This window comes from Cryptotermes secundus, unplaced genomic scaffold (assembly GCF_002891405.2).
Source record: "Cryptotermes secundus unplaced genomic scaffold, Csec_1.0 scaffold1799, whole genome shotgun sequence".
Taxonomy (NCBI): domain Eukaryota; kingdom Metazoa; phylum Arthropoda; class Insecta; order Blattodea; family Kalotermitidae; genus Cryptotermes; species Cryptotermes secundus.
The window spans coordinates 52,616-70,130 of record NW_019721788.1 but is presented as its reverse complement, the minus strand read 5'-3'; the positions used below and the strand labels follow the sequence as shown (position 1 = coordinate 70,130).

The 17,515-nt window shown below is 39.7% G+C and overlaps 2 protein-coding genes across 5 annotated transcripts in view; one reads left to right on the top strand and one right to left on the bottom strand.

Moving 5' to 3' along the window:
* Positions 1-15,990, top strand: part of LOC111861216 (reticulon-4-interacting protein 1 homolog, mitochondrial) — a 60,740-nt gene extending 44,750 nt beyond the window's left edge. The window contains exon 10 of one of the 3 annotated variants that reach the window (XM_023845607.2): positions 15,751-15,990. In XM_023845607.2, coding sequence (XP_023701375.1) covers positions 15,751-15,814 — 64 coding nt within the window. In that variant the 3' untranslated portion in view covers positions 15,815-15,990. Of the gene's footprint in view, positions 1-3,120; positions 6,258-7,262; positions 9,972-15,750 lie in introns of those variants that run through there. The other 2 variants (XM_023845609.2, XM_023845608.2) reach the window with 2 other exon arrangements.
* On the bottom strand, positions 11,546-16,971 carry LOC111861217 (eukaryotic translation initiation factor 2 subunit 1). Of its 2 annotated transcripts, none has more exons than XM_023845611.2 (6): positions 16,833-16,971; positions 16,346-16,604; positions 15,999-16,227; positions 15,472-15,704; positions 14,261-14,376; positions 11,546-12,620 (listed from the first exon to the last, which is right to left on the bottom strand). In XM_023845611.2, exons 2-6 carry the CDS (start codon positions 16,581-16,583, stop codon positions 12,438-12,440), a joined length of 999 nt encoding a protein of 332 aa, XP_023701379.1. In that variant the 5' UTR covers positions 16,584-16,604; positions 16,833-16,971; the 3' UTR covers positions 11,546-12,437. The 2 variants fall into 2 exon arrangements, with proteins under 2 accessions (XP_023701379.1, XP_023701378.1); XM_023845610.2 differs by lacking the exon at positions 16,833-16,971 and adding an exon at positions 16,724-16,826.
* Between the last annotated feature and the right edge of the window lie 544 nt (positions 16,972-17,515).

Here is a 17,515-nt window from a genome sequence, read left to right as displayed (position 1 = left end):
AAANCTGTAGAAGCTCTAGTCCCTGTCAGATTGTAGCTTTCTGTGTGCCATTCATAGTAGTGGATGGTTGCAAACTACTCTTCATAGGACATTTCAGTGTACATCTTACCGTGTCATTAATTTTCTAATTACTGTAACTCTGTTCGTGACGCATGGGGAGGTCCTTGGTTATATTGCAGTAAATACCTGTAACCTGCTAAACGGGTAAAAGTGATAGCTCAGTCAAGAAGACGTCTACATACTGGATAACAAAGGTTCGATTTGCGGTTCAGGTCATAGAAATGCTCCCGTTCATTACTATAAGCTGTACGATTCGGGATGTGTCAGTTTCTGGATTCCTGTTTGTGCAGCGTCTGGACATAACGAGCAGCATTGATGGTTTGCCCAAGTTCCAGGAATTTGGCCAGAATAAACCCCTCTGCATTCCAGAAGACTGTGCCCATCACCTTCACAGCTGATGGCACTGTCTTTGCCTTCTTTTTTGATGGAGAATACAAATGGTGCCATTCCATACTCTGCCATTTCGTTTCAGGCTCGAAATGGTGAAACCAACTTTCATCACCTGTCACAATACAAAGCAAAAAATCATCGCCTTCATGTCATTATCTCTGCAGCAGTTCTGAGGTGATGGCTTTTCGCTGACCTTTGTGGTCTTCAGTCAATAACCGCGAGACCCAACGAGCACAAACTTTCGTATAACCCAAGCTTTCAATCATCTTCTGTAGTGCACTGTGCCCTATTCCAAGTTTTCGGGCTATTGTGTCCACAGTCACGCGCCTGTCATCTTGAATGATCTCATCCACTCTTTCCTTGTTTCGTTCAATTGAGGCTGTTCAAGGACGACCACTCTGAGGCTCATCTTCGATGCTGGTGTTCCCATCTTTAAAATGTTTCACCCATCTTCGAACACTGCTCACACCCATGCACACACTTCCATAAGCACGCTGAAGTCTGGCGAATTTCTGCAGCATGGATTTCCTCTTTCACAAGAAATTTGATGACAACATGCTGGCAAAATGACATATCATTGTCGGCCTTTTGTTAGGAGTGATACTGGTCACGTGATGCAAGCTATTGACGTCACAAAACAGTCAAGGTTAACACAACAGCTGGTTCCACCTACCACCATACTCTTTTTTTGTCTGATGTTCCCAGGTTGCATGCAAAAAAAAAGTTGCTCATGACTTTCAGTATGACCTACATAGTTACTTCTTTTGGCTTTTTAGAGTGTGTTGACAAAAAGTACATTGATCTGTCCTGTTCCTCTCTCACCAGCCATCAGGTTACTGCTGTCATATCCATCGTTTTTGGCTTTATTTCTGACTTGGCTGCCCATAAAGGTTAACTTTTTGTATGTATACTGTTTCTCTTGTAAATTGCTTAATACTGTGGCATGTCCATAGAAAGCCAGAATAGTTTAATCAGCAGCGATGGCCACTGCAAGACAATGGCTTAGTAAGCACATTCCCATGGCTACCAGGTCACATGACCATGGTCACGCTTACACTCAGCAAAGGAACATGTCACATCTGCATCTGCAGTGAGATCACTTGACAAGAGAGGAATTGTGGAAAGCGGTGTCTTTGTCAGGTCCATGCGGAGGCTATATCTAGCGAATGAAGACAAGAGTCTGAGTCGAGGGTCTAGAGAGAAGTCTACAGAAGTCACTCATGAATCTAGAGAGTCTGCAGGCAGACAGACCAGTCCAAGTCTGAGACTGTTGTGACCGTTGTCCCTGGTGGAGGTGGAGGAGCCCCCATTGTTGTCAAGTCATGTAGCAACACCGAGTTACTTGTGAGACAGTTGCCAGCCAGTAAGAATGTCACCATGAAAGCTGAGGAAGCTATGTCATTGGAAGCTATTACCAGACAATGAGTGAAGACAGCAGACAGAGAAGACTTAGTGCAGCTGTAGTGAACTGCAGAGTGTGTGAATTGGTGATAGCACAATAGTTACTTGTGGCTATGATATATGAGTCCAATAAATCTGATTACCAATCTAAACCCTGTCTATAGTCACTTCTACCATGACAGTACTGTGTTTGCCAGCATGCCCCTCTTATTTTGTTATATACTGTGATGTGTCGCGCTAGCTGGATCCCCCCCCGGAGCTGACGAGCCGAGCAGAGCCGAAGTTAGCCGAGTCCCAGCGTCCTGGTAGCTATGCAACGCGAGTCAACAGCGGTGACGTTAAGACAGCGTGAGGTAACAGCGTTGCTAGGCTATACGCAGACACTGTTACGTGGCACGTAATGACGCTGTTGACGTGGGCAACAGGCAACAGCGAACAGAATAAAAGCCGGCTGAGCAGTAAGCGTGAGAGAGTTGTCATGTGGCCATCGCCGAGTTCAGTTCCAAGTTAGTTCCAAGCAAGCCTACGAGCGAGTGTGTTATCAACAGTTCTCAAGGCAGCAGCCTGTGAGTAGAGTTGGAATCTAGCCAGCGGCGAGTTACGAGTGAAAGTGTGTGATAATCAGTGACAGTTTGTGATAACTGAGAATTGATTGGGAGTGTGTGATACAGTAACACCTATATAGCTCCCGTACTGTGAAACATGTAGTCTCTTGAAGACAGAGGGAATTGATTTGCGAATAGGGTTATAAATCGTGAAACCCCGCAAACAGTGTAAACAGATTAATGTGATTAGGGTTATAAAGTGTGAAACCCCGCATCTGTGTGATAATTAATTGTAGCCATTACTTGTAGGTTGTTGAATAAACCAGTTAACGATCCAAACGGCGTCTTCAGTAACGTAAACACGTTACAATATTGTTTACCACCATACAGCTGAATACCAGTAATTGTGCTTACTGGTTTTTTGCCCTTGAAATTTTATGAACACCATTATAAATGGTAATTTTTCTTATTTAACTATGATGGTTCATTGTGTTGCTTACTCTTACTATATTACACCTTAGGGATACAACAAAAGTACTATACTTTCAAGAAATGTCAATGACAAAATATGAAGCAAACATTTATTTGATTTAAATATTAATTTATCATGTATCACACTGATAACAGTAGACACCATTCTTTCCAAGTTATCCTGTTTGTTGTTAATGTATATTTTATGTGGTCTTATTTTGTTTGTGGTTCCTTTTGTGTTAACTTCTCACAGATTCAAGAATGGCTGTAGATGTGGAGCATATGACACTTAGTAAATAAAGAAGAACTGGAATGTTGAGCAAATGCTTAAGCTGTCACTGGAGATTTTCAGACATACATATATAAATGTTTCATATAAATGTTGCCAAGAAACATTACCTAACACTGACAGCTGTTTGTGGAAGATTGCAGTTCTGTTGTACCAGGGTGCAGTTTAAGTTTGATTCTTTTGTCATTCTTCTACACTATATTAGTTACAACTGATTCAGTTTCCTATGTGGCTTAGAGGATACAATAATTATGAACTTTATGGTCTTCCAAAACAGCATGTTAAACATTTTTCTGATGACCAGTACAACAGAGTCCATTACAAGATACTTTAAAATTCAGTCATATACCATGAAGAAATCTGTTGCCTTTAGCAAATTTATGCAAAAGCATATTATGTGGGACGAGGTCAAAAGCATTTGAAAGATCAAAATAGACCTCAACAATATGAAGCTGACCGTGGACAACAGGAGTCAAAAGTCGAGAAACGTTACCAAATTGGTAAGTGTAGATTTAGTTCTGGTGAAGTCCTGTTGATTGGGACTACATTTAGTATAATGAGAGGCATGATCGTGAATAATGAATTCAAACAATTTAGAGAAATTCCTGAGAATAGAAATGGGTCTGTAGTTGCTCACAGCGGCATGATTACCTCTTTTAAATACTGGTACAACAGCAGATTACTTCCATGCAGCAGGAAAATACTGCTGTGTCAGGCACAAGTTAAATAAAAATGCTTGAACAACCTTTTATGATAAAACCAGGGATATCGTCAAGTCCAGCAGATTTGGAAAGTTTTAGTCTCTTGATAGCTATGCAGACATCCGTAGCGGAAATGTGGGCAAGGGATAACAATTCAGAAGATTGTGAGAGATGGGGAAAGTCCTTAGAGCTCTGGTTATTATAAACAGATTGAAAGTGCTTAGCAAAAGCATCAGCAGCTGCTTTGGGCTGGACTAGGTGTGTATCATCAACTTCTAGCTGAATGGAACCGAATCTGTGTTTTCTGAAACTATACATGTATTTAGAGAAATTCTGGGTCTGTGACTTCAAATTTTTATCAGTTCACTTCAACCACCTAAGTCTGCAGACTCATATTTTAATGAGATTTATTCTTAGGATATCAAAATGAAATTACCTTTTGCAGTAGTGTTTCTGATCCTTAAAAGCAAATGACGAATGGAGACGAAATTGATGGGTATGTACTGATAGTCAGGTAATGCTGAAGTATTGAGATGTAGTAGTTTCATCTTCACTAATGTTACAGCCCACCATGAACCTCAATTTTCTCAAAAAGTTTTAATCCACATTCTGTATCCGTTATAATATTAGTTTCCTGATCCCCCTCCTATCTTATGATATCACGTGAATACTTGTTTTGCTAGCAAATGTCTTCAATTTTTATAATATGACCGTCCAATTTAAGCCTATGAATTTTAATAATTTTAGAGATTCCAGGTTTGTCATAGAGGTTGTACAATTCATAATTGTACCTACTTGGCCCCTTTCAGCTGTGAACAGACCCATAAATAATACTCAGAATTCTCATATAAAATATATAAAGGCTTTTCCGTCTGACTTACTCAAGGTCCATGCTTGAGACAGAGATTAACATCAGTCTTACGTAATGTGGTATTTAATCTTCATAAGAATGGGCTGATCACATGAATTGAAATTATAGCCTTTGAATATGTGCATAGCTGTTTTTGATGTGCATCTCAACACAGCTAGGAGCCAGGATAGTGCAGTCAGTATTGCAATTGGCTATGGGCTGGACGGCCAAGGGGTCGGAGTTCTAGTCCTGGTAGGGTAAGATTATTCTCCTTGCCACATCATCCAGACTGGCTCTAGGGCTCACCAGTCATAATGCTTGTTACCTCTGGCCATATAGGAAGTTGATAAAAACTTTCAATATTTACCATTTCTCACCAAACTTCATAGCTCTTGCCTGAAGAATTTGGAAGATTTCTGAGGTAGATATGGAGACATGTATTGTTTTAATGGTACAAAGAACTAGGTGCTAATGTTAGTAATTTATCATTGTAAATAACATTTTTTGTTATACAGCAATAATTATAATCAACAGTATGAAAGAATGTAAGAGATAATGCCTTAACAGGTGCATAGTCGCTCTAATATTTCCTACTTTATAGAAAATGTGTATTCTGTGTCAGCTTGATATATAAACAAATCTTGCAAAAAGAGAAATAAGTATTGTTCGTTTGCCAGTGTTGCTTGTGAAAAGTTGCAAAAGATATATAATGGGACAGTCTACACAATTCTGAAAGAGACAAAATAGACACTACTGTCTCACCATTTGTCTTTATTGGCTGTTGGTGGTAAATACCTTAATCGCCATTTTAATTCTAATTTTTATCCCTTTAATGTCAAGTTTTAAACTATACCTGAACCATATTTAAATTAATGTATATCTGTTAGCATAAAAATTCACAAAAACACAATATGAATTCATATTGATCAGTGATGCAATTCATGAACTAGTACCAGTATTCTTGTACACCTGAAGATGACCCAAGAAAAGGGTCGAAACATGTAGCATTACCACCAACAGCTAATAAAAACAAATGTTGACACAATGGTGGCTATTTTGTCTCTTTCAGAATTATTGTTGTATAGACTATCCCAGTATATATCTTTCACATGACACACAACAGGATGCATACCATAAAGGTTGTGATAAGTTGCTTTTACTTATGCAAAAAGATGAAACAGGATAATTGAATGAGTGAAGATACTGGCTCCAGGCTTCTCAGTAGGAAGTAGGGAATTTTTTTTTTTTGGCCATGAAGTCTGGACCAACTCTGAGCCCTGACCAGCCTATCCAGTAGCTCTCTCCTGAAGAGTAAATCAACCAGAGTGAGAAACTGACTACTCACTTCCAGCTGGTTCAAGATCTAGAATGGCTTGTGGGAACATCCCACATTATCACGCATTTCTGCAATGCTCGCTCTTCACATCACTTTTCACCATCACGCGCGCTAACCAATCAGATTGCTTCAAACGTTCATATTTATACGGCGCCTCCTGCTAGCCAGCATCTATGTCATTACGCGCGCTAGCCAATCAATTCTTCCTCCTCAATTTCAAGTTTCGCTCCGCCCCACCGAGCAGTGTATAAAAAGGGGCAGCTCCAACGCCAAGTATGCAGTTCATCATCAGCCTATGAGCTAGCCACACCAAGCAACATCAGCCAGCAGGCTTCGTCGCCAGCGCTCGGTCTTCGGAGGCATCGGCAGGCTGCGCCAGGCATGACTGCCTCGGCCCTCCAGCGCTTGCACACCCGACTCACTGGGGCACCTCGCCTGGACTCGCCGGTGGTCGTGTCACTGTCCGAGCCACTGGGCATCTGGCGTAGCCACTGCCTCATCGCTCCTACGACCGCGCTCAACGACTAGCCTTTCACCAGCAACCGCCGCGCTGCGATCGAGCAAGCTCCATCACTTGCCGCACGGCAACCAAGCAACCTCCAGCCACGGCCGCACTGCGGCCAGTCCACTCACCGCAACTAGCCTCTCTCCCTACCGGCACGCGCCGTGCTACCTCTCCGATCAAACATCTCAGCAACCACGGTCCTTTTCAGGACCAACAAACTGTTCCGAAGAAGTGGGTTGTCATTGGAGTAATGACAAGACTACACATTAAGAGCCCCACAGGCTGGAACTTTTATCTCCATGTCCTCTATGTTATCTTGGCATGGTAATATAAACATAGGGGACGCAAGCAAATATCATAGGGTGTTCTACAGACAGTATCACACAGTTCACTTTTTAATATATTGTTACAGAAAACAACAAAACTACACCATTCATGTCTGAAAGTTTGCATGCACCTGAGCATGGCATGTGACACGCAAGTTGGGCCATGTACCACACAATATTCTGGCATGGGCAAAATGCCAAACACTGTTCATAAAATTTCAGACTCTCAGGATGAAAACTCCTTTGGCATAGGCTGAAAACTATGTTTAAAAAAAGATTTCTCTCAGTATATTGGTACTAAAAGGATGAGACCAGTGCAATGCTGTTAATGGTTTGTTGTCTAAAACATTCAGGTAACTTACACAAATTATTGTTTGGAATACTGCAATGCTGGAGGACAAGAAAGTCACAATCCTCGTAGCATATGACGTTCTTACAGCCCTGACTACAGAGCCTTCTATCTTCTGGGATATAACGCCATGTTGTCCAGTGAAAGTCAACTAACATTTCAGAAATAAACATCACCTTCATCTTCAGACTTGCAGAGTAAGCCAAGCAAGAAACTAGCATGAAGCATAGCAAGTCACTTGTGGAAAACAGGATTGTATAAAAACAGGAGGGAACTTGCAAGCCAACCCATTAGTTCCCATTTACTCGCTCTGCATAATGGGGTGAGACCACAGGAGACAAAAGAAGACTAATTAGGTTGTGCCCCTGAAAAGGGCCAGTTCTGTAGATATAAGAACACTGGTACAGAAGGGATAGGTGTGTGTGGTTGACAGAGAACCAAGGAGGCTGGGTGTCCACAGCACATGCACACCACTAAAATTCATGCAAGTTCTGCAAAATTCTCATCATCAGTATCCAAAATTAAAACTTAATAATTAAGTGTAAGTGAATCATCATACGCGTAAAACTTGAATCAGATGATGCAGCTTTAACTTTGGCGTCCCCTCATCTCACCAGAAAACACCACCCCCTATAACATCCACTGAAATTGATATACCACTCTTTTTGGTAGACCTGACAAGTTTTTACATTTATATCATTCCATGCTTTGATAATAAGATCACATAATATGTGCAGTCAGGTAGCATAAGTATTCCTGCCTTTTAGAATGACTTTCTCTAATCAGCATCCACTTGTTGCACAGTGCATGAACATAGTCCTTAAAAGGCTTATTAAGACTTACATCTAATGTTAAGTCTTCGGGAATAACTATCATGTCAGTATTCTTTCTTGCTAGGCATTTGTGCTCTCAGCTACATGTGCTTAAGCATATCTCATACCAGTAGGCGACATTGTTTTCTCAAGCCACTGGCACACCTACACCATACATTATGAAGCCACAACTTAATTCCTTCTTCATCCTCCCGCCCTATTTCATGTATGTATCCAGAAACTCCAACAGGAAGCTTTGTCTCTCGCTTTAATATGACAACTGGGTTGGATTCTCCCCCCCCACATACCATGTTAGTACCACTGTAACTTGTTTTCTGATGTTCTGTCATTTTTACTAAAACAATTTTGCATGTTTTATTTCTATAATCTGATTACCAATCATATAAAAATTCACTGGTGTTTTATCCATATTCTGTATCTTCTTAATAGGTAACTGTTTCTTCTCCTGTTGTATTACAGACCTATGGATGGCAGTTACTTTGCAGTTGAGATTTACTGGTTATATCTGCACAGTTGTCTTCTGCCTCAATACCAGATCATTCTTTTCCATAAAGTGTGTGCCATAATGCAGGTGCCTTGAATCCTTTGCCTGAACCTTGGTTTGATTTATCCCACTTGTGCAAAAACACATATTTCTTGTTACAAACTTCCCAGACTGATGATTATCAGTGACTGTCTCTGCCACATTTTTCTGAAGATTTGGCCATTGCCTGGTGCTTCTTTTATTGATACATTTATTCTTGGACATACTCTAATTTTTCCTCTGGTCTTCTATAACATCAAATTCCAGGCAGCAGCATAGCTGCTAGATAACTTGGCAAATGCAACTACTTTCAACTTCATACAAGCTTCATATTTCCTTCTCACAGCATGTTGAGCCATGAATGGGTCTGGGTATTACAGAATACCATTAACCTTTACAGATTATAACATATGCAAGAATGATGACCTGAGACAGACATGTGACAATCACAGAACATTACTTATACTATTAACAGCCATAGAAGTAGTTGTCTGGACTTGCACTTTCCTCTGATGTTTGTTTACACTACAGGTGTTGCAAGTGATGGGTGGTGTTTTCATTTTGATTTGCAGTTATAGTACTTCTGGTCATGCTATCCCACCACATTTTATTATAATGTCTATGTTAATTATGTAAGTCAGACATGGAATTTAAATTGGGGTTAAGTGATGCAAAGCATTTGCTAAACCTCACTAGCATTTAAGGATTTAAGATGGCCCTACTTTTGGCTTAAAGAGTCATCTATGGTAGTTAAACAAAAAGGTAACTCTGTAGCCATCTATACCCCAATATATATGGTACTTAAACCAAAAGGCAACTCTGTTACCCATTTCCAGTCAGATTGAATCTTACATATGGTGCATAGCAAGGTGGACAAGAGTAATGGAGGTATGATAGTGTTTTATCACTTTGTCTGGTTATGAAACTAAATGGGTTGTGAGTTTTGAAAATAGCAAGGTAAAGCTAAAAAGTGGTAGTTAAATAAGGAAAAGCTAAATGTGAGGGAAAAGTGCAGGATCTGGTCGCACATCATTAATGTTCCTCTGCATTAAGGTGACTGGTTGGAACCAACCAGGTTTGCTACACAAACACATCTCTGGTTTTCTGATAGAACTCATCTTACATTTTGAAGTCAAACATCTGTAAGCACAGATCTACAAGTTCCATTATTTTATCCGTACTGAGAAAAGATCATTCAGAAAAGTTTTCAGTCATCTCTCTCAAAAATACTCTGGACTATCTACAGTGTACTGTATAAAGTGTGAAGGCTCATCAACATGTCACTCTGCTGGACTGTCATACCATTTAAAAGTGTTGTGTTCTTTGTAGCTCTGGCAGTCCATATAAATGTGACAGTGTGCTGAAGTGAAATAAATGGCTCCATCTCTGTCATGTCCTCATATTTCTTCAGCATATTTTCTACCTTCCTTCTGACTGTTCCTTTTTTATACTTGTTGGGTCTGCTGTAGTTACCAGAAGCGATAAGTTCTTGATATTTTTTTATTATATTGCTCTTCAGCTGACAGGGGAAAACAGAGTGAGGAATAATCATAATGAGATGAAATGGATGTTATGTCATCAGTGATAAGAAATGTAGAAAATAAGTGTGATAAGATGGCATGACCATATTTTAACAAATGAAGGAGGAAATATTACTGAAAAATGTGTTACACTGATCACCACTGGGAAGAGTCCTATTGGAAGACACAAGTCCATTATGAAGATGGCACATCCACGAAAGGATAGATAAGAAGATACTGCTCTGTATCAATTACCATTTTTGCATTCCCCTTGTCAGCTCGTATAATCTTAAATGAAGAATATTTTCTTAATTTTTAGTGTTCAGTAATAGGAGATTTTAAATCTTCCAGTACTATGGGGCCAGTGGCCAGATTTTAACTTTGGAGTAACAGTTTATTGTCCAGGAGTACAAAACAAAAAACAAGCTCGGTGGTTTTAGTCTGCAAGCGAACTATACTGATCGAGTGACCATCTCTTGTCAGAGAAGTTAGTGTCGACTTTAGCAGATAGAGAGGGTGTCACGTGGTCAGCGCAACAAATCCCCACTACTTCTGAGAAAATCTGGTAGCGCCAGGAATCGAACCCAGACCTCTGGATCTGTAGCCAGGAGCTCTAACCACTAGACCACAGAGACAGTCTTATCCAGGATTATGGGTTTAAAATCCCACAGTACTGCAGGGCAACCAGATTTTAGCTTGGAGGTAATGGTTGTACAACTAAAAAAAATGCAGTATTCAACCAACCAGAGTACCATGCATGCATGCTACAGTAATGAAATGCACAGCTGGTATAAAAATTAAGAAATTACTCTAAATTTTGCATATTACATTTCACAGTTTTGATTCTTTACCTAACACAGATGGAACATATGAGCCTTTTTAATGTTGCAGCACCCAGCTAGGACATATTTTGGAACGACAGTGAAGTTAAACCCCTTGCTTAAGACAGTTCCTCACGCATGCTGGAATTCTTTCAGAATCTGACACTCGATTAGTTTCTTAAAAAAGTGAGGAGAGTTTTTTCAATAACAGACAAAATTGACAAAACCTATGATTGAAAACTAAGTCTGCTTTTCTGTCAGGATCTTATAAATTCTCAAATCCTTTCCAATCTGGGTATCTTTGAGTTGCAGGCTAATTATAAAGCTATGTAACTTCAGAAGACTTAAACAGGGGAATTTGGTTCAAGTTCTTGGCATAGCTGATAACCATTCATTACTTGTAGATTTATGGTGTATGCAGTTCTCTTTCTTTTACCTTGGGTGCAAGCTTGGACACCCGTTCCATCATGCCATGCAAGCCCACAACAAATAACTTCGCTAATTACATGAGAAATGGAGTACAGTACTTATCAGATTAAGTGCCCATTGACACACTGATGGCAAGACAATGACACAAATTCCCTTCACACTGTGAACTTTCTGAATGAGGATTTAGAAAAAAACATTATTTACAAAAACTGTTTATTTAAATGTTGAAACTGAAAGAAATCCTCCAATATGTTATACTCACAGAAATGAATGACATGAACGGCAATGCCAAGAATATCTTTCAAATTTTTTAATTACATTATACAATTGGATGGACCAGAATATATAGTAAATTCTTGGAATTCTGAAGTTCAAGCATCTGGAATTCTCATCCAACCAACAACAAATTTCAAAGGAAAGTTACTAATTTTAGAAAGCTATCCAAAAACAAATTTGTGATGCACATGTGTTCACCAGCCATGTGGTAGATTTCCCAGCTGCCACTGGTGGCACTACCTGTTATCTTCCCTCACAGAGATGCCATTAGAGTAGAGGTGAATCTGTGATGGTGTTGAAGTATATTTATTAGACATCTTTCACCAATCTATTATGTTGCAGAGGAAGAGTCCCAAGCAAGAATTAAGTGAAAAGCAACACTGAGTTTCACAATGACATACTCATGTAACCATCACACCCCATTCCCCTTGCATGCCAGATTAAGAGTTTACTATATCTTGTAATACACATATAAGAAACATGCTCCATGAATATTATTATTTAGCTCATCCAGCTAAAATCATCATTCTGCATGAGATGTATGTGGCCTATAATAGAGAGAATGCTGCTTCAGTTCATCAGCCCTTTGAATGCACACCTCATCAGCTTTATGCAATTGCTTGGTGTGTCATATCCTACCATAAAACTGAGAATAAATGTGTAAGGGTTCTGTACAATTTAATGCTAATTCCTTTTTCTCTGCAACAATTCCATACAGATTCAAGTCACTGTTCTGCAATGATGATAAATATGAAGCAGTATTTGAATGAAATGTTAGCAGAATTCTCACTGCAAGTGTAGCCTTCATCTCTTCAATCTTCTTCCCCAGAACCAGCCCCACCCTCATCACCATTTTCACCCTCTTCTCCTGCACTGAACACCTGGCCTTCAATTTCTTCCTCATCGTCATCGCCTGCTACTTCTGCATTTTCTTGTTCAGCCTTCTCCATCTGTCTTGCAAGTTCTGCCTCATCAGTTGCTGTCACAACTTTAGGCTATAAAAATGTATAAACATATTAAAACATAATCAGCTGGGAGCCTGCACATCATCAATTTTTGTTACTGCAGCTTGAACTGACCCATATGAACTTATGGAGCAAATTTTCTGTTAAAAAAATTATAATTGTCAATATAGTGGAACCTACACTTAAATGTTCCTAGATTTAAGGTCCTCATGTAACATTCAATTTCATTGATCCCAAGTCAATAATCTCACTATTAAATTACCTCAAGATTTTCCTCAATTTAGTATTCAACATATGAATTTCACGCTTGTGACATATATTATGTGCACTGACACTCGTAGGTGATTCATGGTATTAAGAAAATCTGTTCTGTTATCCAGAATGCATTCAACACCACAGAAACTTTGTCAACTGCCAAAAAAAACTGATGAAAATAATCTGTTAAAACTCAAAAGTGTTGTTAGAAGTAATTTTCACACTAATCTTTTAGTTCTCAAATATGCATCTTCAACTGGTGCTGCTGCTTTTCATTTGCTCCAAAACACGACTTCGTTATTTAGTCCTTACGTCTCAAGGTGGAATTATCAGTAGGCAGGTGCAAGAATGACAGTTTGAGACAAGAATTTGGAAAAATTTGACAATCAAATGACAACAAGAGACAAACAGTTCTTTACTCTGTAATAATTTATAACACTAGGCACTTCTTCACATTGCACTAAAGTGTACTACCATACTGACCTGAATGCAGGATGACCCTGCACTAGGAAACATGTCTGCACAGAAAAAATATTATGAATTAATTCATAATCTTACTACGAACATCCAAAAGAATATTAATTTAAAGTAACATGTTATACTTTAACATTATTGAGTAAGGTTCCTCCCCGAAGTCACTAGCCTTTATTCACCTACACCAGTCTCTATTCGCCATTCCTATTGCCTGTGTCAGCTCCAATGCCTTCACAATTTGCATCTTGTCTCATACTCATGTTCACTGCCAACAATCCCAGCCTCTTCAGGTATACAACACTTTTTGAATCCTGTGACAATCGCTTCTGGAGAGTTCAGTTGCCTTGGTCTTGATTACTGGCTTCTTTACTGTCGCCATGGTGTCAGAACAATCCCATAACAAGAGCCAATCAGAATAAAACTGTTTCAAATGGTCACTAAAAAGTGTATTCATTGGTACATCTAATTATGAAGTCATCCCTCCACAGAACAGTATTAAGAAAGCAGTCTTCTGGGATTTGGCACCGTGTATATGTGGTGTTAACCGACGTTTCGGAGGAACATATCGCCTCCATCTTCAGGGTAGAAGAAAAAATATAAGAAATCTGCAAGCGAAGAGACCGTGAGAACCGGTAAAAGCAGACCACAGATGGCAGTGAGGCTGTCAGCCTTACGTGCCGGCCACCCTTTACCCCCAGGAAGATTCCTGGTACTTATATTTCTGTTAGAGGCTGAGTCAACCCCAGGACCATAGTGCGGCTGGAAGGAGTAGGTCAATTGAAAAATCCAATCACTTCATTAGGAATCTAACTCGTGACCTCCCAGCTTATAACATAGTGCCTCAACCAACTATGCTACCACATGCCCACAATATCCGGCATTAGCAGACATAATGTGGGGTGGGAGTTCCCTCCAACCAAACTGATCTAAGTTCTACTTACAGCCATCTGAATGGCAAAAACTCCTCCCATAGAAGTAATGATATCTTCAATCTTGTTAATAGCTTGGGTCAGTGCTTTCAAGCCATCTTGTTTCTCAGGTGTGGAAGTGGTCATAACTGAAAAAGAATTATTAAAACCTTTTAGTCAGCTTCAATTATTCTACAAAAGGAATGCATACAGAGAATGAAAAATAGGGTCACCTGTTCATCTGCAGGGTTTATTTACCAAACCATCTTAACAGATTTTGAAATTCATCAAAGAGGAATCTGAACTAGAACTGTTAGTGAAATTTTATCTTGACACATTTAACACCTACTTAAGCGGCCTCCGTAATCTACGGGTAACGTTCCCACCTCATGACTCAAGGTACGCGGGTTCAAACCCAGCGGAGGTCGTGGAATTTTTAAGGGCGGAAAATTTCAGGGAACAAGTCCTCCAGGAGGGACTTTAAGCCGTGGGTCCCATGTCGTAGCTTTACGGCACGTAAAAGAACCTCATACCTCAAGGAGGCCTCTGAGCCAAATTATTAAGGACATTTCCCGCCCAACAATAGTCTCTAGCGCCTCTGGTAGATGGGGGAAGCATCTAGATACCGCTGAGCCAGTAGAGGCCGAACTCGCTGGCTGAGTCGGGACTGATGGCACGCACCAGTATCGGTAGGGTATAGAGACTGGTAGAATATCACAGGGGAACGTACAATAGACCACTGGTTGCAGTGCATGGGGAAACCCACCCCCTCCAATAATAATAATAATAATAATACCACCTACTTTACATATAACTCAAAATTTAACCCTACAACACTCCTAAAACAATGGCCTGAAATTAAAAAATGGGTACACAATAAATTGCGTGTCATTAAGCTCTGTAACCTTTAACTAAAAACACTGATATATTGCATGTTTACAAAATGAACAGAAGGGATAATTCAAGCCTCTAGACAGTTCATACCTCTACTGCTGACCAGCTTCATCAATATAATTCCATGCAGCAGTGCATCTGCACTGTTGACAGCTGTCAGCATGACTGACTACAGTACAACAAACTTCAATCAAAATGGGTGAACTAGAATTCATGTAGAATGGTTTAGCTGCATGATATATGATCGGTCTGTTTTGAGTTTTCGATCATTATGGTATGTAAAGGGGATCCGGAGTAAATCTAAAGCCAAACATGAGGCTGAATAAGTAATGTTTTCCATAAAATATTACCATAAAGTGGTGGAGCTATGAGGTTGATCTTGATTGGTAGTTCTTCAGTTGAGCACGCCAAGCCTGCTCTAAGAGCAGTTTTCACAGCATCAATGCCCTCATATCCATAACATGCTACTTCAATATCTGCTCGTATTTTTACAGCCTGTGAAGTCAGCTTGCGTTTAATGTTGTTCAACAAAACTTCCTTTGTTTCCTCATCCAAACCACATTCTGCAAGAATTGAAGGGTCCCTGGTAGGAATCAGAGAACAATATTAATTTTGCTTTTTCTTCTCAGATGTCCGCAGTTGCTAAAAAACACTGACACAAACAAGAAGCTCACAGACAGTACAAGAATATAGCACTTGGCAAGTAAACTTCCACAGCTTTCGCAACTGTGAAAGTGCCATCCATATTTCTAACAGTTCAGCTCCCATAGCTGTATAGATATAAGCAGAGACTTTTATAGTACTTATTATATTTCTGTATAAATAAATTTATAACTCTCTATAAATAAATAAAATATATAACAAACACTATTCTTACAAAACAGCCTGCTTAAAAAAATCATAAGCAGATGCCTTCTTCTTGTACTTCTCCTCAAAATGCCATGCAGTTTTTTGATAAAGTTCTTCAAGCTGATCATCTGACTCATAATTTAAAAGTTCAGCCACATGGCGAAGGATAGAGTTAACAGCCTTTGCCTTGGCAAATCTCTCTGTACATTTCTCAACATCCTCTACAGACACTCTGCGTTTGCTTAAATCAATGTAACCTGGTAAAATAAAAAACAGACACTATATAAACAACAGAAGTATGGATTTGGTACCAATACATCCCTTCCATACCCAATATAATGTAAGACAACGGCATTTTCATGCCACATACAGTACCTTTTTCTTTATCCACTCTAATTACAACCACTGGTTCCGTTTTCCCCACTCTAATAAGTTTATTTATTGACCGAATTCGTCGACGCGAGAGTTCGGAGAGAAGAATCATGCCTTCTATATTGTTATATTCTAATAAATGAACATATGCTCCCATTTCTGCTATACTCCGTACATTTACCATAACCACATCTTCAACTTCGGGATATTTCTGTTTGTAGAATCGACAAGACAGTGGCATGATGATTTAATAGTTTTTCACCTGATGGAAAAGAAAAACATACATGCAAATAAGTCTTACTTTAACCTACGCTACTATGAAGGTTATATTTTATTTCCAGACAATTACATCTCTCTCACTCCGGCAGAAATATTACAAACCTAACAAATCCAATGAAATAATCCCAATTCCCAACTGTACAGAGCGTAAATATCAGATTTGTTAATTTACACCGTACACAATAAAGTACAACACATGGCACATACGTACATGGGTATTATTTCCCGGAAACGTAACCGCCGTGACGCCACAAATGCATTACGCTGCGATCTCTTTTCCTCGTTCAGAACCGTTCAGGTTATTGCTGCAGCCGCTGCCGATAGCTCCGTTGGTACGAAAGTTTACTACTCACTCACTAACGTTCCACACCACCATGTCCTCCCTTTTCGTACCAAATTACGCACTACGCCATGAAGGCGTATAGGAGAGTGGATATATATATCCACATTTACTTGACCTCGATATTAGTTGGAGGTGAGTGGTCAGCTTCAAGCCGCGGGAAGAGCCCCCCGTATTAATTGGATAGGAGGTTGGATAAACCCCAGAGCCGGTCTGCCCCCAGCAGTTGGGTTAGTTCTAATCCTTTACAATCAGCTGAATTCAATTAATATAAATCCACTGAGAGGGAATTCCTCCTGCTGGTATTAAGGAGTATTCAGCCAGCTGCTTTCACAGGTGCTGTGCCCTCGACAATCTCTGCCTTCCATCATCATCATAATTTTGATTATACTAAAAAGTGTAAAGAAAAAAACGTCTAGCAGTGCTACTGTATTTGCTTAGAGGTCTGCAGAATTTATATATCAATAAAAAGATAAACTTTCCTTACCTCGGAGTAATCAGTAGTTTTTCTTCAATTGTCACACTCACCCACTCATGGAGCCGAGTCCTTCTTG

Excerpts from the sequence above, each read along its gene's own strand:
- LOC111861217 (XM_023845611.2), bottom strand. The coding sequence starts at position 16,583 with ATGCCACTGTCTTGTCGATTCTACAAACAGAAATATCCCGAAGTTGAA. Across the intron at positions 15,705-15,998 it reads TTTTTTAAGCAGGCTGTTTT|GGACCCTTCAATTCTTGCAG; the intron begins GTAAGAATAGTG and ends GATTCCTACCAG. Across the intron at positions 14,377-15,471 it reads CATAGCTCCACCACTTTATG|TTATGACCACTTCCACACCT; the intron begins GTAATATTTTAT and ends ATTCTTTTTCAG.